The sequence below is a fragment of the Chiloscyllium plagiosum genome, chromosome 28, assembly GCF_004010195.1.
Source record: "Chiloscyllium plagiosum isolate BGI_BamShark_2017 chromosome 28, ASM401019v2, whole genome shotgun sequence".
In the NCBI taxonomy this organism is placed as follows: domain Eukaryota; kingdom Metazoa; phylum Chordata; class Chondrichthyes; order Orectolobiformes; family Hemiscylliidae; genus Chiloscyllium; species Chiloscyllium plagiosum.
Window position 1 is genome coordinate 14388136 of NC_057737.1, and position 26191 is coordinate 14414326.

The 26191-nt window shown below is 42.4% G+C and overlaps 1 protein-coding gene across 7 annotated transcripts in view; it reads left to right on the forward strand.

Moving 5' to 3' along the window:
- The window catches only part of hnf1ba (HNF1 homeobox Ba), a 98639-nt gene that overhangs the window by 10515 nt on the left and 61933 nt on the right, over nt 1-26191 (forward strand). For 3 of the 7 annotated variants that reach the window (XM_043718360.1, XM_043718362.1, XM_043718364.1), the window contains exons 3-4: nt 3767-4028; nt 6671-6903. In XM_043718360.1, the coding sequence (XP_043574295.1) occupies nt 3767-4028; nt 6671-6903 (495 nt within the window). The remainder of the gene's footprint in view (nt 1-3766; nt 4029-6670; nt 6904-26191) is intronic. The other 4 variants (XM_043718363.1, XM_043718366.1, XM_043718361.1 and 1 more) reach the window with 2 other exon arrangements.

Consider the following 26191-nt stretch of genomic DNA (forward strand, 5'->3'; position numbering starts at 1 on the left):
CAGCAGTGCAAATAATTTGGTTCAAAAGCATTTCAGATTGCACCATTTCAATGTGGAGCTTGTCATCTGCTACTGTCTACCATAACATCCACTACTAAAAAAAAATCACAGAAACAGAAAAGGTTTTTGAAGCTGAACTTTTGTATATTATGTGGAATGACACAATTCATTATGTAATCAAGACGCATGACAACTTCGAGTAAAAATGGTAGAATAAATTCAAAGTTTGTGAGAAGATTTGTAGCTCGGGTGCTAGTTGTTGTGGTTCTGTTCGCCGAGCTGGGAATTTGTGTTGCAGACGTTTCGTCCCCTGTCTAGGTGACATCCTCAGTGCTTGGGACCCTCCTGTGAACCGCTTCTGTGATGTTTCCTCTGGCATTTATAGTGGTTTGAATCTGCCGCTTCCGGTTGTCCGTTGCAGTGGTCGGTATATTGGGTCCAAGTCGATGTGCTTATTGATTGAATCTGTGGATGAGTGCCATGCCTCTAGGAATTCCCTGGCTGTTCTCTGTTTGGCTTGACCTATAATAATAGTGTTGTCCCAGTCGAATTCATGTTGCTTGACACCTGCGTGTGTGGCTACTACTAAGGATAGCTGGTCATATCGTTTCGTGGCTATCAAAGTTTGTGAGAAGATTTGTAGCTCGGGTGCCACGAAACGACACGACCAGCTATCCTTAGTAGCCACACATGCAGATGACAAGCAACATGAATTCGACTGGGACAACACTACTATTATAGGACAAACCAAACAGAGAACAGCCAGGGAATTCCTAGAGGCATGGCACTCATCCACAGATTCAATCAATAAGCACATCGACCTGGACCCAATATACCGACCACTGCAACGGACAGCTGGAACTGACAACCGGAAGCGGCAGATTCAAACCACTATAAATGCCGGAGGAAACATCACAGAAGCGCTTAACAGGAGGCTCCAAAGCATTGAGGATGTCACCTAGACAGGGGACGAAATGTCTGCAACACAAATTCCCAGCTCGGCGAACAGAACCACAACAGGTAGAATAAATACTGGGATGAATTGGATCTGGTATTAAGTAATGGTCACAGGACCTAAAATCCCATTAATAGCCCTTGACTTTCCTCAATCTTTCATTTATAATTGTACTTGATTAAACAAAAATACTTGATATTTTGAAACTGCCATTTCTTTGATTGATTCCAACCTATTTTTTGTCATAATGCTTTTTTTTGAATGAGTGGACTACAATTTTCAATAATAAACAAATATTACCAGTTCTTAAGCTGTTATAGAGTCATGGAGAATTACAATACAGAAAGACACCCATTGGCCATCAATTCAGTGCTGGTCATCAAGCATTTATCTAACCCCATTTCATAGTCCTTGCCCCTCTCCTCAGAGGAAAAGTTTATTTTTATTGACTTGATGTATACTCCTCATATTTTTGTAGATCTCAGTTAGATCCCCTCCAAGCCTTCTCTGATCCCTATCATATTTCATTCATGGAGATGCTGAATAATAATTTCTTAAGTTTTCTTTAGTTAATATGCTGACCCACATATAGCTAACAACATTTGCTAAAAGGTGCCAACTAATTTTCTTCTGCTGACAGAAGCCATTTATAATACGCCATTCGTACCATCTGACTGAAATTCCTTATTAAAAAGAAACTAAACATATTGGCTCCATTGGAAAATGAAGACAATAGTAAAATAGAGTTGATATTTTTAAAAGATACTTTTTGCTTCAGTCAACATGAGGTTTGGAATACCTTGTCTGCTCTTCACAATCTAATCCTCTTGTGCCATTATTTCATTTAAGTCATAATAATTGAACAAAGAATATTTACGCTTTATTATGGAATTTTATTCACATTTCCTATTCATTCTATATTTTTCTCTAAGTGTCCATAATGAATTATTGATTATACAACTTTCTCATCAAGGTTAGGCTCCAGCACATCTAGGTGCTGAGGCTATTTCATCACCTTTATGATTAATACCTGTATTAGAAGAACTAATCTATGTTAAGATACCTATGGCACAGTTCTTATTTCTCCTCAATCCATGTTCTCCACTCTAACTGATGACATATTATTTCCCTGATCTACAACAAAATAGATTTGCCATTAGGTTCCATTACTAACATCTATGTTCATAATGGTTATACAGTCTCTGGCAATTGTGTGGATTTTAATCCATTCAGCATCAAGGTGTATGTTGCATTATAGATATGGGAGATTGATCTCCAGTAGCAAATATTGAAAGCACAATGTAGCGATTAGTTATCTCTCTGTCCTCTGGAAAAGCCTTTAAGAAATAGTTTTGAGACGAATCCCAACTGCCCTGTTTATGATTCTCTCAACTTTTGTCTCTAATGTACCATTCTTACTGTGAGAGGCCAGAGGAATGGTTGAAGTGAAAAGTGCATTGGCTGAGTTGTGCGTATCCTTTTGGGCAAAGGCACAGTTTGGTTAAAATTACTCTGTACAGCATCAGAATAAAATCAAAGACCACTTACAAAGGACAGTGAATATTAATATTTTGCTACAGATATGTTTAAATTGTATTGGAAACTAAAGAATTATAGCTGTCGAACTAAATACATAATAGAGATGTTTCCAGTGTAGAGGAGTACAAAACTTAGGATCTTGACTGTTACATAGAAACATGGAAAACAGGAGCAGGGGTAGATTATTTGACCCTTTGAACCTGCCACGTCATTCAATGTGCCCTGTTTCTGCTTTCACCCGATATCCTTTAATCCTTTTAACTCTAGATATCTCCATCTTAAAAGCATTCAACTGACACTAACAAATTCAATAATGACTTCAGAAGAAGCCATTGCGCACAGAGAGCAGTTTGAATGTGAATGTTACCACATGAACTGATTGAGACAAGTTATGGAAATGTTTTAAGGGAAAGGTAGATTAGTACTTGAAGGAGAAAGGGTTAGACGTATAGGCAAATGGAATAAGATGAAGATTAGGTGGGGATAAACAAGCATAGACCAGTTGGGCTGAATGGCCAGTTTCAGTACTATAAATTCTATATAGCTCTATGTAGCTTTTTTTGGACCATATGACACTGGGTTTGAAGTGTCACTGAACTGGTTCCAGTCCATAACCATTAATTATCCCACGTCACATTGTTTTACACTGAGTTAATATTTGCTGACAGTTTCTCAAATCCTCAAACCAGCGATGTCTGAAAAGCAGACATTTTTGGGAGGTGACATTATCTGATTTGCCCTCCTCACCAATATCATTGGTGTAACTGAGCTGGAAATCCATGGAGCTGCTCCCATTCCACCACCAACTCTTAGCGGCTTATAAAATGGAGCTTTTCCAGCAAAGTACCACCAATGGATCTGCAGCTGCTTTAAAGAATGTCCTGATTTCTCTTGCAGCATCACGTCTATTTCTTTCCAAATTGCCCATAGCAATCATTAATTGGAAAACATATCCTCAACACTCAACATGCCTGGTATGTACAACATGACCCCGAAGCCCATAAGATCTGAAATCTATCATGAATCTTATCCTAGGGGTTGCCAGCTTTGAGACACTGTACCAGTATGACATTCAATAACAAGCCACCAGCTGCAGAGAGCAACAGAAGCCTGTGCTGTATTTCCACTTCAAGTTTGCAATCCATACTTCTGTTGATGAGATTTGATGGTGACTGTATTGACATCTTGTTGTGAATTTTTTTTTTGAAGAATAAATGAATCCATTTCTCCTGTTGTGTATAGGCTGGGTCAAATCTACCCTTTCTCTTTCAGAATTCAACCAGACTATCCAGAATACTGGAAACAATATGACAGACAAAAGCAGGCCAGATCAGCTGCTGTTTCTCTTTCCAGAGTTCAATCAGCAAGACCAGGGGCAGGGCTCGGAGGTGGGCACTGAGCCTGCTAACAAGAAGATGCGTCGCAACAGGTTTAAATGGGGACCAGCATCTCAGCAAATATTGTACCAGGCTTATGAGAGACAGAAGAACCCCAGCAAGGAGGAGCGGGAGGCACTGGTGGAGGAGTGCAACAGGTAAGTGTTGATAACCCGGTCATTCACAAATATCAGTTCTCCTTGGTATCACAGTTTACAAGTGTGTGACTGGATTCAGATTAAAGCCCTGACCAGTGTTAACTCAAATGATCATAACCATGATTGCAGTAGGGGTTTCCACCATTGGATTCAGCAGGCCGGGAGAGGGAAAGGGAACAAATCAGCCTGAGTTTCCACTCCTCATCCAGGGACTCTTGCCTGAGCAGACCCATGTGTGTTTTCAAAAGGCTGTGAACCCCATGAACTGTATCTAGCCTCAAAATCAGGAGAAGAGCGGGGAGAAAATATGTTAGGGTAGGAAATTATTGGTGCTGGAGGGGTGTTACATGCTAACACAAACCAGTACAGTCTATTTTAAAGACTCATTGCAATCTTTACAGAACTAATGTTTTGCCTGGTAATGCCGGCTTCTGTGCTGCTGTCACTTTCTTGTCTTCTTCATATTTGGACCATGGGATTGCAAACATGGTGTTGTCATGCCACAGTGATTGTTACAGACAATCTTTGATTCTAGCCGGATATTCTTCTTTCGGTACCTCAGCAATCTTTGAAGAGAATGTAGTCAGTGATGATCTCCCTCTGTCGCAAAATAGAATCAATGCGAAGAACAGTTGAGGAGGTCAGCGTTAGGACAACTAATTGGGTATGCGTCATTGGTGGTGTTTCTACTCAAGGTGATGCAGCCTTATCATGAGATTTTAAGTCTTTGTGTGTTTCTATGTCATTTATTTTGACGGGGATGGAAAAGTTTTAGGGTAACCAGTGAGTAACCAGTGATATATTTAGAGATAGTATTGAGCAACAGGGTGAGGAAATTCGGTTGTCATCAGCACTGTTATTCAGAATGATAACTTCAGGTGTATTGTACCCATGGAGGAATAGGTTTTGCTATTTATTCATTTATGTTTCTGACAGACCCAGCATGATGTATTTGTCTGAAGGATTGTAATTTCTGTCTGGTAAATCAATCTAGTATTACACAGGAAAATATAATTTCCAAGATTTTCTTATTTTTTTAATGTAATGGAACATCACTGGTATTTATTGCCCATCCCTAATTGCCCTGAAATTGATTGCTTTGCTCGGTCATAGAGGAAAGTTAAGAGTTAACTCCTTTGCTGCAGGTCTGGAGGCACATGTAAGCCATAACAAGTCTGGAGACTGATTTCCTTCCCTTGCCATTTCTTTTAACAACTGATGCTAGTTCCTTTGTAATTAATTGAAATTAAATTGCACTAGTTGTTTGGTGGGATTTGAAGCCATATCATATCACTTTAACCTGGGCCTCTGGGTTTCTAATAGGCCACCGACTCCTTATGAGAACCTTCTGTGCAGGGAGGACAGGGACAGAAAGTTTTCAAGGAGTATTATGGCAAGTGACTTGTGATAAATCTCCCTCGAAGGTTTATTTCAATTTATGAAAATATAAAAGGCCAAATTTCACTCTTCCATTCCTCCAGAATGCTTTCTTTTGAGATGAAACTATTTAAAATTAATGCATCTTCTGGCAGCACAGTAGCTCAGTGCTGCCTCACAGCTCCAGGGACCTTGTTCCGATTCCAGCCTTGGGTGACTGTGTGAAGTTTGCACGTTCTCCCTGTATCTGTGTAGGTTTCCTCCGGGTGCTTTGTTTTCTTCCCATAGTCCAAAGATGTACAGGTTAGGTGGACTGGCCATGCTAAGTTGCCTGTAGGTCCAGGGATGTGGAGGCTAGGTGGATTAGCCATAGGAAATGCAGAGACAGGGTAGGAGGATGGGTCTGGGAGGGATGCTGTTTGGAGGGTCAGTGTGGACTCAATGGGCCAGATGATCTGTTTTCACAGTGTCGGGATTCTATAATTTTCCTCATGCAATGCCACTAGGTTCAGTGACTTATCTCAGCCAGTCCCACCAAAGATGCCATTCTGCATCATGTTGAACAAGGCTTGCTCCTTCTGTATTCACCAACATTCAATTGTCCACTTGTTACTTTAATTGATGAGAAATCCATGGAATTCAAAAGCAGAAAATCTTGGCCAGAGACTTTAAAACAAGGCAGAGGAAAGCAAAAGGATTTTAAATTTCAACATCTTTCTTCAACTAAGTTTCATACATGAGATTTGAAAGAAATCTCAATGCTGAATTTGGTCCTCGTTATTGAATTCCTTTGAAAAACTCTTATTTCCCTTATCAAAAGATTTATGCTGCACTTTGAAATAATCTGTCAGAATTGGAAGTACACACTTCTGGAGCAGATGCCTTGAAACCAAGCCCCTGGCTCTGAGATAGGGACATATCATCGCGCCAGAAGAGACCAAGTGATAGTCCATGTTTATGGGTAAAAACAATGACTGCAGATGCTGGAAACCAGAGTCTAGGTTAGAAAGGTGCTGGAAAAGCACAGCAGGTCAGGCAGCATCCGAGGAGCAGGAAAATCGACGTTTCGGGCAAAAGCCCTTCAACAGGAATAGAGGCAGGGTGCCTTAGTCCATGTGTATGCCAAGTGAAATTGTTTATTCTTGTATTTAAATTTATTTTCATATGAATGAAAATAGGCATGTGCAATTAAACTAAGCAATTCACTTTAATGGTAACAGCACTCAGATGAAATATTAAAACATTCCTATCATTTCTCACCTCAGAGCTGAATGCATACAACGTGGGGTCTCGCCTTCTAAAGCACATGGACTGGGATCAAATCTGGTTACAGAAGTCAGAGTGTATAACTGGTTTGCTAATCGAAGGAAGGAGGAAGCTTTCCGTCAGAAACTTGCCATGGATGCATACAACGTTCAGTCACACAGCATCAACCCATTGCTGTCTCACAGTTCTCCACATCACCCACAGCCGAACTCATCCCCCTCAAGTAAGCACGGTAAGCTGTTGGCCATTCTTTTATGCCAGTGTACCATTTAAACGTCCAATGTGTTGCAAAGGTGCAACTGAGGTTGGGAATGGAGTGGTGTGATTTATCATACAACTGCAATTTGAGCTTAAGGCACTGATGCAAAATGAAGTTTCACAACCCAACTAATTTCGACATCACATGAAAGTAGCATTGGCTGAAGTGTAAAACCGATGTTTTCCGCAATACAAAGGGATTCCCATTTGGAGAGCTACATGAAACTTATCCCTAGGGAGTTAGCTGGATTAATTGGTTTGGCTACTCTTTTAACCTGTGCTGTTCTTAAATGGTGGGACATACTAGTTTCAAAGCGTGAGGTTTGATTGTGGGCACAGGAAGGAACGTTGTTCTGTTAAATCACACTTGTCCAGATTGCTCAATACATCAACATTTCCTTGCTGGAATTATACTTTTTAATCAAAGAAAGATTTGTAAATATCTATTGCCTTGTTTGGTTACTGTATGGTTTCCATTATTTTTTGCTAACAAGAAGTATAATGGAGACTGATGCCCATTCTGAATTAATCAATGAGATCACAAGCTGAACAAGTACATGGAATAAAGTTCCAAGGATGTAGGTTGGTCTTTCTCAGGTTCATGAGGCGAAAGTGAGGACTGCAGATGCTGGAGATCAGAGTCGAGAGTGTGGTGCTGGAAAGGCACAGCAAGTCAGGCAGCGTCCGAGGAGCAGGAGAATCGACGTTTCAGGCAAAAGCTCTTCATCAGAGAACCAGAGTGTGGTTTAAAAATTATGGTCCCAAAAGGCACCTCAAGATCCCATGCCATGGGGGTCACCTTTGAACTTTCAAAAGGTGTACAGAATGAGGAGGGAACAGGAAAGCCCATTCTCTATCAATTAGTGCCCCCTCCCCCCAAGCTCCTTATTATGAAGGGGTCTGCAGAATGGAGCTGTAAATTTAATATTGGTGAGCCTGAGCATTTGGTGCACATTAACGTACTGCATTGTGGTTTGCCACAGTCAAATAATATTTATGTTTCAGTTAGTTGTAAGTGCTTTTCCTGGGATCTACTTGCATCGGCGCATGTGCTGGACCTTTAATATTTTTACGTGGCCCATTGTATTTTTGTTAATGCTACTGGTATTAAAAGGAATGCTAGGGAAGAGAAATGGGTAGTGGAGGTTAGGCATTTATAGAGTTGAAATTTGAGAATTAAATGACGGGTCACCATGTCTCTGCATTCACTTGCTTTGAGGAATTTTGTTTATTTTTGTTGGAAGCACTGCATAGCAATACAAGTGGCAGCACAATTGGTGACAAAGATTGCACATCGCGCAGGGAGGGTAATATACCTGTTTATCTATGACACAAAGAGCATTAATGAGGCATCCTTTAACATAGTACTACATCACTAATTCTTCAATGGGATTCCACTATGTTAAGAGGAAATAAACATTGCAAAGTCAGGACAACTTATTATTTTTCATTTTTTCATGGTACATGGACACCACCACAAAGCCTAATATTGGTTAACAAACCCTAATCCTTCTTAACCTGAGTCACCTGCTCAGCCATTTCAGAGGGCAGTTGTGGATCTGAAGTCACATGTAGGCTGGGTAAGGATGGTGGACCTCCTTCACTAAAGAGCATTACTGGACCAGTATATTTTAAATACAACAATCAATGATAGCTGCCATGGTCACCTGCCTGATGAAGGGCTTATGCCCGAAACGTCAACTCACCTACTCCTTGGATGCTGCCTGACTTGCTGTGCTTTTGAAGTGCCACACTTTTTGACTCTGGTCACCATTCCTCAGGTGTACCTTATATTCTAGATGTATTAATTGAATTCAAATGAAATCCACCACTGTGCTGAGATTTGAACCCATGCCCTGAGAGTTATGGCCTTGAGATCTGGATTACCAGTCCAGTGACATTACCACCATGTACAACCCACATGACCACATCCCATTGACACTGCAGATACCATTGAGGGTAAAAGGTAGATTCAGTTCAAAACTTCCAATGTAATTCTGGCCCCAAGCTTTATTCCAATGTTGGATCAAACTATTGGATACTGGATCCTAACATTATCCCATTCCATTCCTCAATCTGAGAATCATGCAATTTGTGCATTAAGGGGGAGACATACAGTTTTATCATATCTCACACAATCTCCGAGTAATCCAAACTGCTGTATGGCTAATGATGCACCTTTAAGGTGTGGTCACTGTTGTACTGTAAAAATGCAGGAGCTGGATTGTACACAGCATGATCCCACAAATAACGTGAGACGTTTTCCCTTGCTCAGTGTTTTAAACATGGTAAAAACCAAGAGTCTTGATTTGAACCTGTGGTGTGCTTGGTTCAGGTGGAGTGTGGGGGACCCCGTGTGATGAGAATGGGTTTCTTATGAATGGGCAGTTGTAAATCCTCCACGGACTGGTCAGCTCAAGGCCTGGGTTATTCTGGCCTTTTTGGTCTCATTTTAATGCTCCCCCCCCTTAGTCAGTGGGAATGATGTAAAATCTGATTGGTGGAAATTGGGGTGGGACATTGCCAAAGACTTCTCGGGAATAAATCCCAGCCTAAAATAAAAATGGTGCATGGAAGTATGTGATTTGTCAGTTAGAGAAGAAGGACCCATAATTGTGACTGGGTAGTTGAAGACACTTTGAGAGGGCTAGCTGAGTCAAACCTTCATCTCAGCAAAGAAGGAGGACACTTGGCCTATCAAATCCATGCCAGCTCTCTGCCGACCAACCCATAAATTTCCATTCTCCTGCTCTATCCCTGTAGACCTGCAAGCTTATTTCACTCGAAGTACCTATCTCATTTGCTTTTTAAATCATTCATCACCCATCCTGTCCACCAATTATAACCTTATAGAGCTTTATAAAATCATGAGGGGCATGGATAGGATGAATAGACAAGGTATTTTCCCTGAGGTGGTGGAGTCTAGAACTAGAGGGCATAGATTCCAGGTGAAAGGGGAAAGATTTAAAAAGAACCTAAGGGGCAACTTTTTCACACAGAGGGTGGCACGTATATGGGATGTGCTACCAGAGGAAGTGATGGAAGCTGGTACAATTACAGCATTTACTGGCATCTTGATGGCATATGAATAGGAAAGGTCTAGAGGGATATGGGCCAAGTCCTGGCAAATGGATGAGTTGGAGTGAAGGGTCTGTTTCCGTGCTATACATTTCTATGACTCTGTGACACTATGACTTTCAAGTGGGCTACAGGCCATTACTTGCTGCATAAAACTAAAATATTGCTCCCTTCCTCCCCAACTGTATTGTCCAGAACCTTAATGTACTTCCCTCCCTCCTTACTCCACCAGCTAATAGGAACGGCATTCCTTTGTCTATCTTATCTCAAGTTGCCATAATCTTGTGCACCTCTATCAAGTTTTGCCTCAATATTCTTTGCTCCAAAGAGACTAAGTTTAGCTTCTTCAAATTAACTCTTTCATGAACTCTCACTTCCTTCCAAATGCCACCGATGGATGCTCCAAAAGTTTAAAGCACCGTCCTGTCACAGTGCCATCCTGTGGCTGGTATCTGTGACACTGTGCCAGACCTCTGTGATTTGTCCTTCAGATTGCAGCACCAATGAATTGGGCCCCTGCCAGTCTGCAATAGGCAGTCTCTACGCTGCCAGAATCCTGGTAATTAAAGTAATGTGGGATTGGTGGGGACAAGAACACAATGGGTTCTGCCTGTCTACTGTTTTAACCTCTTGTTCCTTCCTCCTGAACTTCCTGCATGCCAGCTGAGTTATAAGTGGGACTGATGTGTTCGGAGCTGATGGATTGAACCAATGCACAGAGCAAGAGTAGGAATTAGTAGTGAGGGAATAGAGCAAGGTCCGATAGATAGAGAGACTTAGAATCCCTTACAGTGTGGAAACAGGCTCTTTGGCCCAATAAGTCCACACCGACCCTCTGAAGGATAACCCACCCAGACCCATTCCCCTACATTTGCCCCTGACTAATGCACCTAACCTACACAGCCCTGAACCCTATGGGCAATTTAGCATGGCCAATTCACCCTAACCTGCACATCTTTGGATTGTGGGAGGAAACCGAAGCACCCAGAGGAAACCCACGCAGACACGAGGAGAATGTGCAAACTCCACACAGACAGTCACCCGAGGCTGGAATCAAACCGAGTTCCTGGCGCTGTGAGGCAGCAGTGCTAACCACTGAGCCACCATGCTGCCCCAAGTAAGAGTGTAAGCAGGCAACATGTAATCTAATCATGGTGCATGGGACTGAGTAACCTGATTGTAGGGCACGCTAGACCCTGAACTTAGTACTTAAGAATGGCCATTAGGACAGAGTGCTGAAAGACCACTCTTGGTCACCATCCTGTACCATTGTGTGTGTGAGTACTGTCTGGAGAAGAAGGCGGGAGAGAGTTAGAGGCCAGGGTTGCCAGGGAAACAAGTTGCAAAATGAAATCAATAAAGAAAGAAATAGAATTAAAAAGAACAGTGTAGAATAAAAGTAGTGTAAAAACGGAGCAACAAAGGTTTGGTGAGTGATAGCAGAAATGTCATTGTGATTCTGACGAGATCGGAAAACAATCCACATTGTTCTTGTACCTGCAATCTACACACTAAAGTTAGCAATCCCCTGATCCAAACAAAGGGAACCTGGCGGGCAGTGGGGTCATGGGGAGGTCACCCTGAGGTCGCCGTCCCAAGTATGTAGAGGCGGGCGGGTAGAGGTGGGGGGTGGCACTTGGACAGGGTGGGGTGGGGGTTGGTTTGTTGGGAGGAGTTCATTCTGCTGATCCTGACTAGCAGCCTTAGTGTCATAGGCCACTCAGCTACAAGACATCCTACAAGCACATTGTCAGCAAGATCAGCTGTTTTCAGTGTCACACTCAGGCTAAAATAATGCAACAGCATGCAGTCAGTGTTGTCATGGCATTGTGTCCATTATGCATGCTTAATTGAAAATTAAGCAAGTGCTTTGAATGAGCCATGTTCCCCTTTGATCTCTCCTCTCCTGCCAGTGTGTACTCAGTCACTGCGTGACATCCTTTGTTTTTTTATATGAGGGGACTGCATTTGTGGAATGGTATACATGTTAATTTATCTTTACTCTGCAAGGTGGTTACAGGCTGCCCCCTTTATGTTTCCAGCTCCAGACTCAGTCAGCAGGAGCTGTGCAGTCTATGGGATGCAATGACAGCCCATTCTGCGGTCCTCTTTACCCACCAGGAATGATGGTCCTTTCTTAATGCAGTCTGTGAATTGGGATTGGGGTCTCAAAAGGTCAGGCGTGTCGGAGGCGAGAATTTGCGAGTTTTCTGGGGACTGGTGCTGATATTGATTAGGTCTCGAGAAAGGAGGAAATGAGCTCAGGAAATGAATAATGCGGGGACAGGGGAGTGCATGAGTGAGTCAATGAACTCTAATCTTTCTAACCTTTCCCAGGGCACATAGGTACAGAGCATTTTGTTGGATTGTCACTTCTCTGACTCAACACGAAACCAATCTTTCTTTAAAACGAATAAACTGTACATGACAGGTCCAACAATTGTTCACTTGAATTATAATCCTTCAGATCCTCAAGATTCCTTGCAACTAGAAGTAGGTTTAGGGAAAACTAACTCCCACATGAGCTGCCTGGTGGAAATTTTTGGTAAGAGAGTTGCTTTGTTTCACTAAGTACAGTATTATTAAGCTCCTTTTAAAGTGTAGTTATACTGTACTGGTCTGTCCAGTGGCGACTGTAGACTGTGAATGGTCTCAGTTCTAGTATTCAATTCAGACTGTGCCTAGCCTCAAACTCCACTCTACCCAGTGCCAACAATTTTCTCAACATACAGAGAGCAGGTGAGGGAGCGCACTTTCATCTTTCACACTTAAAACAAATTTTTGCATAAGTTTACAAGGTACACAGTGAAACTTTTCACAGTGTGTTGCAGCAGAGAAAGGTTCAATGGTCAAAGGTTCTGTGCAGAACAAAAGGTGCTGGAAATGGGCAGCTGGAGAATGGAAATGCCAGGCGAACATTTCGATGAGTGGTGCTGTTAGGATTGGGAAATGGGAGTTAAGTGAGACTTTTCTTTAAGAAGGAAATTAAGGAGAGGACCCGGTATCTTTGGATCTTTTCAGGGTTGGATGAGCGATCAGGTGGTGCTCGCATGTCGAGAAAAGATTCTGGCTGGTTGCTTGTGAGAAAAAACACTCCTTGTTTAAAATGAGAGCCTTGGGGAAGGGCCAAAGTACAAGGCATTAATGAGGTTGCGAAGGCTTAGGAGGAAGGGGAGATAAGGTGGTCTGAAAGTTTATATTTCAAAGCTGGGGAATTGAACTTATTGGGTGAACGTATGATTTTGTTTGGCTGCCCACATCTTCATTTCTTTGTGACATGCAGTAGACAGAAATTGCCACACTTGTTTTTGCTCTACATCCTCATGTGGAAACTATGATTTAACCAAACTAGCATTGTTACCTAAAGGCAGGGAGTTCCTACCTGCGGCTATAAACTTACACACAACTCGTAAAAGGAAATTCACTAATTGTGTTCGTATCTCTTAATTAATGGTTCATGCTATTTGAATTTGATATTTTTGTGCTCTTTGACCCTCATTGTGCTTAACCAGGCAGTATCTTAATTTTTAAAATTTTCATCATCGGTTACAAATCCTCAGCCCTCCCTGTCTCTGCAATCTCCTCCAGTCCCACACCTCCTGGGGATAGCTGTGCTGCATTAAATCCAGCTTCTCCTCCGTCCCTGATTTTAATTGCTGTCTTCAGCTGCCCAGGTCCAAAATTTTAGAATTTCCTCCCTACACCTCTCTACCTCACTTTCTCTCTTTAAGACAATTCGTAAAACCAACATCTTTGCCAATGATTTTGATCATCTAATCCAATATCTCTTTACATACCTAGGAGTGATATGTTTTTATAACGCATCATGGGTCAGTTTATCACATTAAAGGTGCTATGTAAATATACGCTGTTGTTGACGGGAGATTTGGAAAGATCTTTCTCAGTGCCACTGTGTAATTCTCTGTAACCACCTTGCCTTGGTATTTGATGGTATTGGAAATCAGAGTGCCCCTCGTCAATAGCCTGGGGTAGCAGCTGATGGGGAGTTTAACTGGACCAGTCACATTATGCCCTGGTTTCAAGAATAGGTCTGAAGCTGGGTGTTTTGCAATGAGTAACTCACCAGGTGACCCTCTAAAGTATGCCCATCATCACAGAACAGATAAGGAGTGTGATGGAATATTGCCATCTGCTTGAATGTGTGCAATGACATCGGTACTCAACACTACCCTTGGGCAAAGCAGCCTGCTATATTGGCAACACATCCATCTCTTCCATCATTCACTCCCTCCACTACCAGTGCACCATGGTTGCTGTGTGGAGATGCATCATAGCAACTTGCCAAGATTTCCATGACCTCCCAAGCCTGTGACATCTACCACCTAGAAGGGCAGGACACCAGAAGTGTGGGAACACCAACACTTCCACATCACAACATCCAATGTATTGCTGTTGATGCATTGTTGCGAAGTTAAAATTCTGTAACTCCCTCCCTCACCATACTGTAGATGTACCATAAGAATCGCAGCAGTTTAAGAAGGCATTTCACCATTATCTTCTCAACGGTCATTAGGGGCAGGCAATAAATATAGGCCTACATCCATTATATGAATAGAAATAAGTCTCATTCCAACAGATCTAGGTAATTGTAAATAGAATAGAGACACAAATCAAATTGCCTCTTGGGACAGACAAATAAAATATGACAGGAGTTACAAATCTTCAGGTTAAAGAGATAATAGAGACTGATTGTCATGTGTTGTTTCACGGTCATAAAGCTTTCATTAAACAATCACAGTTTCCCTGGATTGCTCCTTAAGTGGTGCTTCGATCTTCCAGCATGCAAACCAACCAAGCAACTCTCAAAGTCCCTCCCACTTCTGTTTAATTCAGAACTGTTTTCCCACAGATATAGTTCTAGAAAAAATAACTGAGGTCCAATGGATCTTTAGTTGGACTTTATGCTGGAGCTATGCAGTGCAGCGCAGTGTAATTCCAATGGATTTTGGATGGACATTCCAATGGATTATGCTAGAGAACTGGTATAACTCCTGTAGACATTGGGGCACACATTCTGCTGCAGGTGCACTGGAAAGTGATGAGTTTCTTTGTTGGTGTGTACACTTTGTACCTTCACAATGCTGCTTGCAGAAGGGCTCCAAATCATTTAGCTCTGGTATGCGGCCGTGGGGCCATATCATGAAATCCAACATTGTGTCCCATAATGTCAAGGCAATTGAATTCCCTTCCTGTCTTCCTCTGCTGGCTTTCCTTTATACATTTCTTTAAATTGGGCATCTAGAGTGATCTGTTCTCTATACTGCTCTTTCATCCTAACCTCTGCATTTTACTAGCACCATTTTAGTTTCACTGTATTGGTGGTGAGTGGCAATGAGCCACTATGAAGCAAAGCATGGATTGGATTGTCCAGCTTTCGTTGTCTATCATGTGGCGACTGGCTTGGTTAGGGACTCTACAGCAGGTTTCAAGTGTCAGTGGAGAAAAAAAGGTCTAATGACACATGCTGAATTGCAGTACATAGAAACATAGGAACAGGGGTAGCCCAATCCTGATGAAGGGCTTATGCCCGAAACATTGATTCTCCTGCCCTTTGGATGCTACCTGACCTGCTGTGCCTTTCCAGCACCACACTCTCGACTCTGATCTCTAGCATCTGCAGTCCTCACTTTCTCCCATTCAGCCCCTTAAGCCTGTTCTGCTATTCAATGGGATCATGACTGACCTGTGGCCCAACTCCACATACCTGCCTTTGACCCGTATCCCTTAATACTTATGCTTAACAAAAAAAATCTATCTCTGATCTAAATTTAAAAACTGATCCAGCCTCCACTGCCATTTGTGGAAGTGAGTTCCAAATATCTCCCACCCTTTGTGTGTAGAAGTGCTTCCTAACATCTCTCCTGAACGGTCTGGCCCTAATTCTCAGACTATGCCCTCTAATTATGGAATATTGTTTGTTTTTGTTTTGTTCTAGAATTGTATTGTAAATGTGGACATTAAATCACTTCAATGTGTAGCCTTAAATATGAGGAATGGCTGCTTGGGTGCTTTTAGAGTTGCATCCAATGTAGAAAAAGAGAGACGCAAAAGAGAAAGTGAGCATTCAGGAAGTTGAAGTGCACAATGTTCAGAAGCAAGAGGCACATATGCCCGTGTTGTTGACACTTGTCATGCAGTCAGCCCCAGAACCCAGCCTTAATTGTGAACAAACATACAGATACACCATTGCCCCACCACAACTTTAATGCAAAGATGGAAAAATTACAGCTTCTCCTGCATTTTCCAGTGGCCATTTACACAGGAATCTGGTCAGGGGTCCTGGCTCAGGTTACCAGACAGTGATGAAGCTCTGTACAAAGGGAGGCTGGCACTTTAACAGAATCTTATGAATAAATTCGGGAGATGGTGTCACAGTGGCAATGTCACTGGACTAATTATGGAGATCCTCACCATCTCTGGGAACATGAGATCAAAGCTCACTGTTACACTCAGTAAAAGTTGAATTTAATGAATAAGTTCAAAATATAAAACTATTTTTATTAATGATAACAGTGAAACTATTATCAGTTGTTGCAAAAACCATCTGGGTCATGCATGGCCTTTTGGGAGGAAAATCTGCTACCCTTATCTAGCCTGGCTTACACGTGACTCCAGACCCGCAGCAATATGTCTCACAGATAAATGGCCTCACTAGTTCAAGGGCAATTAGGGATGGTAAACAAACGCTGGCCTTGCCAGTGACACCCACATGCCATAAAAGAATTAAAAAAGGGAATAGTTGGATTCCTTGTAGTTCACAGTCGAAAAGTGTAGCACTGGAAAAGCACAGCTGGTCAGGCAGCTTCTAAAGAACAGGAGAATTGGTGTTTTGGGCATAAGCCTTCCTGATGAAGGGCTTATGCCTGAAATATGGACTCTCCTGTTCCTCAGATGCTGCCTGACCTACTGTACTTTTCCAGCGCTACAGTTTTCAAATCTGATCTCCAGCATCTGTAGTCCTCACTTTCTCCTTCCTTGCAGTTCACACAAGCAGTGAAGGACAACTGCACCATTTTCTTTAAGACTCCAAATCCCTGGCAGTCGATGACAAATCTGACTTTCATTGCCTGGCAGCCGATTGGTGGAGTCCACGTACAGCCAACTTACTAACTTAAACTTTAGCAGCAGGCTCTGAGAATCAGGCTTCAAGAAGGTAAACATGAGGGTGCTTTACAAGGTGGTAATCTCAATGAGGACGTCAAGTAGTATCAAAACCAAGAGAAGGTTCTCTTCATCATCTGAATGTAAAGATAGTATTTCATTCACAACAATCGGCATTTGGAAGATATAAGGTGCAGTGTGTGTGATGTGGAATGTTAATAACTGGGCTTTGTAATGGATACTTTTGATTTCATATGAAAGTTGTTGTAGCTTACATGGCCTTACTTGTAGTGATCTCCTAGTTAAACATCTCCTTGATCTTAAAATTCTCATTTTTGATTTTAATTACTGCTGTGCCCTCACCACTCTCTATGTCTATAGCCTCCTCCATTCTAACAGCACTCAGTGAACTCTGCACTTCTCCAATCCTGACCTCAATTTCACTGCTCCACCATTGGCGACTGAGCCTTCATTGTTGAGGCCTGAGGCTGTGAATTTTCCCTGTTTTAACCATTCCACCTTTCTCTCCTTCCTCTGTTAAGTACTGTTAAAGCATTTTTGGTGACCACACTTCTCCTCATTTGGCCTCATTTGACCTCAAGTGTGGCTTGCTGTCAAATGTGGTTGAAGACACTCTTGCGAGACACTTAAGATCTTTTATTTGTTAAAAAGCTCTCAATAAATGCACATTACTGTTGGTTTGCTGATTTTGTAAGATCGGTTGCTACCATGATGCACATGTTGTCATGGTGACAGAAAGAGCTTGGAAGCGGGGCGAGTGACAGTGTGCACATAACTAGTGTTTATCTTTCGATTTGTTAGTAGTTGGATGGGAAGAAACTCCAGTGTGATGTTGCCTTGGAAATGTGCAGTGAATGGTAAAGGTGATTAGAATATATCATGTGCTATTGTGGTCTTCGTAAAATTTTTACTTTTCTCCTTTGGTCATGTTTTGAGACTTCGGTCTGCTTTGACAGTTGTTTTGGGGGCAGACGCTTTACCCATGAGCCTCAGCAGTCTTTTTCTACTGCAAACGTACTGAAACATATCTTCATTGTTATCCCACAACTATTTGCCTTTTTTAAATATTCTATTCTCGATAACTATGTTGCTCTGCCTCACCTCATGTGTAATCTACTTTTCAGAGTTATTTTGTGTCCCCAAAAAATTGTATCAAATAATTTGAAAGAACTCATGTACAGAACACAAAGTATGAAGTTAGTGGCTAATTACAAACTTGGATTATTGCATTATAAAATTGGAAATAATCAGGATGAATGGACCTTTTATCTGAACTGAAGGGAGAGCTTACAGAGTTGAGTATGGAGGTTTGTGGATAACAATATGTGAATATAGCAAAAAGAATGAATGTACAGGAGCCATTCCTTTAGCACATTGTTAAGGGCCATTGTTTGTTTACGAGCACTGAGGGTCAATCTCATTGTAATTCTTTGTATTAATCCTTGTATCTTGACCAGTATGGACCAGTTTGGGCCAAAGGGTCAGTATCCGTGCTGTAGGACTCTATGACTCTATATGAGTAGATATTCACCTTCAGTGGAAGTGCAAAATGGGTGGTGTGCCAATGACCTCCTGTTATCCATTTCTCCAGCATTCAGTTCCTCTAACTTTAATAGGATGGAATATTCAATAAGGGGTATATCAGATGGTTGATGTGATATTGTCTGTTTGGGTCCACCACTCAGCTGAATTTTAACCCTAGATGGTTTTACAACTAGGAGCTTTTCTCTTTGAGGTAATTGTCCCCTCTGTCTTTCAGGTTCTTATCAACATGTCTTGTTGAGCAGGTGGTTATGTGATTAGCTCCAGACCCTGACCACTTATAGCTTGTGACAGCAGCTCACCTCAGATTCTACCTCCCAGCTTTTCTTTCCCTCTCTCCACTTTGTCAAAGAGTTTACTTAGTTTCATTATTTGCCATGACAGACAGCAATTTGTTGTGCTGCTCAGTTTTGCAAGAGATCACGCAGTTAAAAGAAAATGAATTCATTCAATATGTAGCTCAGATTGCTAAGAAAGTGTAATCCCCAGGAAGATACCATTTATGTCCTTTCTTGCTGTAGGTTTGATTAACCGATTGAGTGTGAAAAGAATAGTGATACCCGCAGGGAATTCCCTTTTGGAAAATGATGGCCACCATCTCCATTTCTCATCCTTTTATACAAATGGAGAGAAGTCCACAGGCTGTGGTCACTTCTCTGAGCAGGACGCCCTGCAAGCTCCAGCTCAAACCAAACACGGTTAGCCGTGGAATTGATCTGTAATGTACAACTGGAAACCACACCATGGAAAATGCTAACAAAGGCATTCATATAAATTGCAGTCTCTGTGTATGGTAACTAAATGAATTCTTTCATACCACTAGGATTGCAAGATTTTATTCATTGATGAGATCTTGACATCACTGACAAGGCCAACATTCATTGGTTAATCCTAATTGTCTCAGAGAAGGTGCAAGGTGGAGGGAAACTGACAGTGCTATTAGGAAGGAAGCTCCAGGGCTTTGATCCAATGACAGTGAAGAATTGGTGATAGATTTCCAAGTTAGGAGGTGTCTGATTTGGAAGGGACCCTGCAGGTGTATGATGTTTCTGTATATTTGTTGCTTTTGTCCTTATAGGGAGTAAATAAGGGTTGTGAGTTTTGAAGGGTCTGTTGAAGGAGCCTTGATGAAGATCAAGTCCATTTGGTCCATTTTAATTCATCAATCCAGAGATGTCCTAAACCCCTCCTAATGTTTTTCTGAAATGATTTTGAAATTCGTCCCTCTACTAATGTACATGGAAGTTTTTTTTCCACACACTGATCAGTCTTTGTATGAAGTAAAAAATCCTATTATCAATCCAGAAGTGAGTTTGAACCCATGTTTCCTTAGTTCTGCTCCCACAGTTCAGTTTAATTTGTAAGCCCAATTAAGTATTTCCTTTTCTGCTTAACAATCTTCAAATTTTTCAAAGGGTCACCTCTCACACTTCCCCCTTTCCAAAAGCAGAAACCTTAGGTCTGTTCAGAGGAACACCGATCCTAACACTGGAATCAGCTTCTCTCTTGTCTCTTCTCAGCAATGACTTTGAAACTTTCTTTCATTCCTGGAGATATGGTGGATCAGTGGTTAGCACTGCTGCCTCACAGCACCAGTGTCCCAGGTTCGATTCCAGCCTCGGGTGACTGTGTGGCGTTTGCACATTCTCCGGGTGCTCCGGTTTCCTCCCACTGTCCAAAGATGTGCAGGTCAGGTGAATTGGTCATGCTAAATTGCCTGTGGTGCATTAGTCAGAGGGAAATGGGTCTTGGTGGGTTACTCTTCAGAGGGTCAGTGTGGACTGGTTGGGCCAAAGGGCCTGTTTCCACACCGTAGGCAATCTAATCAAACTGAAAGCAGTATTTAAAGTGTAATCTGGCCAGAATATTGAACAGATTCATCATTCCTGAAATACTCCTGTGAGTAATACCTGCCAGGTACTTTTCGAAGCACAACTTATGAGGAGTAACAGCAGCCTACAGTTTGGAAGAACTTTGTATATATTAAGTTTATTTTCTTTCCCGAAGTGTGTTGGCACTGATAGGGTAAGCAAACTGAGGGACAATAATAAACATCAAGCCACCAATAATAGGTCTCAGTGCCTTTGTTGAGTCTACAGCATCAGACCTTTCCCCAGGTGCAGCTTTTCAAAGTTAACTTACACCTGCGGCTCTCCATTGACTTTATGCAGTTACTTCACTGTAAATTGAATGCTGCCAGAGAAGGGACTGTGGATACGGTCATCATCACTGAGTGTGTTGATATTGGTCCATCAGATCATTGACTGACAGATGGGCTGCATAACAGATGGTCAATAGAGTGATGCATCAATGTACTCACAGGTTGCTACTGCAGCTCAGTAGGGCAGGACTTGCTCACCTGTGGGTTTAATTCCCTTTGTTCCATTACTGTGCCTGTCTGCATTTGCTGCCTCAGTTATTTTAGTGCCAGTGTTAGCCCTTTTCATTTAAAAGTAGCAGCTCACTGCATTCAGATTGGATAAGAATTTAGGCGAACATGGAAACTAGAAAGAGCACACGCAAAAAACATTAAACCCATTGATTTCTCCATGCAACTTACTCCCGGTCCTAGCTGAGCAAAGAGAAATATCAATTTTGTAAAACAAATTGTAACGTAGGGTCTTCATGCTTCCATGGGTTGGGGGAGGGGCGCGGGGAGGGGTGTGGGGGGAGTTGGTATCTGAGGCCTAAATCCCTTGGTTTGTTGCTAGACACGTCTCCAATACTTTATTATCGAGATTGCCATTGACATAGGTATGGGGCAGGTTACTCATTACCCACATGTTCAACCAAGGACTGCATGAGGCAGGAGGAAGAACTTTAAACAGAATGAATTAGCTCCCTCTGGGGTTTTGCCTTTACCAGCAAGCCCAAGAGATCTTTTGGAAAACATTGCAAACCAAACTGAGCTAGACATTGTCCCTTTAAGGAGGCCATTCCAACGGTGCTTTGTGAACACTGTTTGCTAAGATGTACATTTAATTAATGGGCCCCGGCTGGAATTGATAAGACATGTCTGAGCAGAAATTTGCCTCAACCATAAAGTTCAGGTAAATTCTTCAGACCACAGTATCTGCTTGCTTAACAAGACCAAACAGACTGATCACAGGCTGAGCTCCTGGGGTCAAAAGTTCACACTGAAAGCCTTATTACTCAAGGCTGGCTGCCACTCCTGGTACCCACAGCATTGTACAACAAGATTAATTGGATTGACTAATTATCTTTCACTTCTGAACACCAGAAAAAATTGTATTGGTGTGTGGATGAGGATATTTTTGGTTTAATTTGTAATTGATGCAAGGCATAAAATATTTCAAGAGCAGTTAAGAAAGGGTCATAGTTTTGCCCGACTTCTCTCCATTTGTAGAGGAAGCGTGTCTCTTTGGGGTGTGGATCCATGGGCACCTTCCAGTTAATTGGTCTTTTTTCTTCCCTGGAGTGTGTCCATCGACAAGACAATTTGATTATGAGCAAATACAGACAAAGTAGGTCCTGAGTCTCACCCCAGGTCAAGCCGCTCAGTTTCCAGTAGAGGTCACACATGCGCTTTCCTGCAGAATGTAGAGATCAGCAGCTGGAACCCTGGACAAACTTTCTCCCAGCACCATAGCTCTTGACATCCTAGAATGACCCTCCAAGGCATTGACATAGAGAACCCTCACCATGTGCTCCTAAAATTCCTCTCAGATGGAAGATTTAATCTGAATTATTTCTGCTAAAATTTGGGAGCAAGGGTGTTCACACGAACGTAAGAAGGGATTGGTTCTAAATCTTTGGGTGACTGACTGGCAGCGCAGAATAGCCAGTGCCTTCAGCCAGGCTGATGAAGCATGTCCACTCCTAAGGCTGTGTCTTGACCAGCATTATGGTGGAGTGGCATCAAAATCAATGCCAGTGTTGAACTGCCCCGGCTGCCAGTAAGTAAGAACAGGGAGTGAATGGAGGATCGGGTTACTGAAGTTGTTCTCATGCAGAACGACAAAATTCATTCCAAACTTATCCTCGCTGGGCTTCTTTGGCATACCCCTGCATGCGAAAGTGATTGGAGTTCACCTGGCATTCACCCTGACTGGTTTGAGCCCTTCCAAGGCAAAACCAGCTGCAATTGACTCTCACTAAGTGTTCATTTTTAATGTATCAAAACAGACCCCATTTAATTGTTTTCACTGATCAAGGTGGGGATGGTTGTGTAGGCTGGCGGTTTTTAGAAATTTCTGAGCTAACTTCCTCGTTGCCACTGAGAGATTTACCTACAAAATTAAAAGTGGGCATATGTAAAAGATGTGCTGCAGCTGGTCAATCCCAGCTTTTGTTTGGTATCATCTTCTGTCGGGTTGAAAATTTGAATAGTCCAGTTCAGTCAAAATGCAAACGTGCAAAAGACTTGCAAAAGAATCACCATGATGTAAACAAAGCAATCAAAAATGGTGCAAGAGCTCCGTTTTCACAACCAAAGGAAAAACAAAGCTGGTATTAACCGTCTGGGTGCTGGGCTGGGCCTGGGGCTAATTGATTATTCACCTTTAGAGACCCTCCAATTATTGGTCCACCCTTCTCATTATGAGTTCTAATCTCTTGCAACAATTTAATGTACTACTTAGTTGCCTGAGGTGATAAATTTCGATGAAGATGTGTACATAAAATACCTGACACCAGGACATGGGGGTGATTTTCGGAAGTTGTTTTGCTGTCAGTGTGTCCTACCCACTGGTCACTCAAATAAAGAAAAAGATGGGTTACTTTTTTCAGTCTGTGAAAATAGACACACATTAAATTACTGAGTGATGCTCACGTCGTTCCAATGTAGCCTCCCACTGAATCCAAAACTCTCCCTCGGCCAGTGCTAAGTAGGCCCGATTAGGTATGGTCCTGATATACCTCTGGGTCCTGACCTATGGATTTGTTTTACAGCACCATTTCCATTTACTCTCTGCCAGAGGATAAATCATTTTGTGAAACCTTTTATTCTAAATATTCCCAATTACAGCAAGTTACCGTGCAGATAGAGGCCAGTTGAAATGTGCCCTCTTAGTTCGAACTGTGTCCCTATCACCAAAAATAAGATGTTAGTTATTGGAACATTTACATTGCTGTTATCTACAAGCACACTAACCCTTAGAATTGACTCGCTGACAATGCCTCTGGTCACTGATAGTAAGTAAAATATATATAACCAGGATTGTGTTATCTATCACTAACAATCCTCGGATAGCATCGTCATCTTGTCAATCTTGAGATATATCACAACCCACTCCTGTTTATATTATTCTTCATATAACACAGATAAAAAGTAATGTCTTGCTACCTTTTTTTTAATGAAAATGAACAAGCATGAGCTGTACGTGCTCTATGGAATTAGCACATCTTAATGAGGAACACCCTCCCAAACATTGGCCTCCCGAACTTGCCAAGTTCTCGGGGTGGTCTTCACTTACAGAATGTCATTGAGCTCCCAGCCCAGATCGCTCGGGATTTGTTGTTTGCTGAGTCTCTGAAGAGCAGGGAGTTGCCTATATACAATTGTCAAAGAGTTGCTAATGAAGAGAGATGGATAAAATGAAGGGGATTTGACTACGTAATGGTTACAGCGCAATGGCATGTGAGTCTAATATTTAAATGTAAGGTCAATGCTTTGCAAAGGCAGTTTGGGTGAGAACAATGATGGTATGGGCCAGTTTGCTGGGACATTAGATGGAAAAATGGAAAACCAAGTCTTTGGTGAAGAGACTGCTCAGACCCCTGTTTGAATTCATCCAAAGATCATGTCCTAATTCTCACCAAAGCTCATTAGCCCCATCAGTCCATACACACTGACTTATATTGGCTTTTAATTCAGCAACACCTCAAATATAACATTCTTAATCTTCTGTTCAAATCCTTTGTCATCACTGGAACATCATATCTTTTCCCTCATCATTGGCAGCCATACCTTCATCTGCCTTTCTTTATCAGCTCTGGAATTCCCTTCCTCAACCTCTCCACCTCCTCTATCTCTTTCCCGCTCCAACAAGATGCTCCTTAAAACCAATCCCTTGAAGCTTTTGGTCATCTGCTGGACCATTTCAACATTTGATCTAAAGTATTTTTGGATAATGCTGCTGCAAAGCACCCTGGAGATTTTATTATGTTGACGGCACCATATAAATGCAGCCGAGTGTTTGTTTCTCCTCCCCTGATGATGGGGGACTGGATGAGGCAGCCACCAGGATTATGGCTCTACTGTCACTCCAAGGGCCTTCTCTTCATCAGCTTACAACCTGACCTTCGTGGAAAGAGATGGAGCTGGAGGAGTTTGGTGGCACAGTGAACCAGCAGTGTACATGTGCCTTCACTGCAAGTATTCTCACACACAGATCTCTCAGTATTGTCCCTCCTTCCCTGCGATTTGGAACATTTGCAGCTGGAACTCCCACTAAAGCAGGGCTGCTTTTTCTCTGCAAATATAGGCCTCAGTATGCTAGCTAAACCATGGGGTAAGGGTAGAGCCTGCCTCCAGTGCAGCCTGACTAGCCTGGCATCCGGCCATGACTCCTCCTCCAAAGAATCACAATCCACGGGCAACACATTGTGCACATTCCAAAAAAAAAGGGGGAGGCTTGTTCAAATCACTCAGCACCAAGGCTTCTGAGCACTGACAGGGAAATGAAGGAACAAGCAGCAACAATAACAGAAACAACCCCAGAATGCACTTTTTTCAAGTTGTGAAGGCCTCTCCAAATGTACTTCGAGAGACAGGCTGTCACTACCTCCACCTCAGAAGGGATTGACTTCGGATCCTCCATTGCACCCACCTTGCTCATCCCTGTATCTGACCTGAATGTCAGTGGAAATGAGGCCTCAAGGTCGGAGTCTGGTATATAGTCTAGTTCTGTCTCACTTACTGGATAGAACATAGGACATAGAACATAGAAAAATACAGCGCAATACAAGCCCTTTGGCTCTCGATGTTGCGCCGATCCAAGCCCACCTAACCTACACTAGCCCACTATCCTCCATATGCCTATCCAATGCCCGTTTAAATGCCCATAAAGAGGGAGAGTCCACCACTGCTACTGGCAGGGCATTCCATGAACTCACGACTCGCTGAGTAAAGAATCTACCCCTAACATCTGTCCTATACCTATCCCCCCTTTAATTTAAAGTTATGCCCCTTGTAATAGCTGACTCCATACGAGGAAAAAGATTCTCACTGTCGTCCCTATCTAAACCCCTAATCATCTTGTACACCTCTATCAAGTCACCCCTAAACCTTCTTTTCTCTAATGAAAACAGCCCCAAGTGTCTCAGTCTTTCCTCATACGATCTTCCTTCCATACCAGGCAACATCCTGGTAAACCTCCTCTGCACCCGTTCCAGTGCCTCCACATCCTTCCTATAGTATGGCGACCAAAACTGCACATAATACTCCAGATGCGGCCGCACCAGAGTCTTATACAACTGCAACATGACCTCAGGACTCCGGAACTCAATTCCTCTACCAATAAAAGCCAGTACGCCAT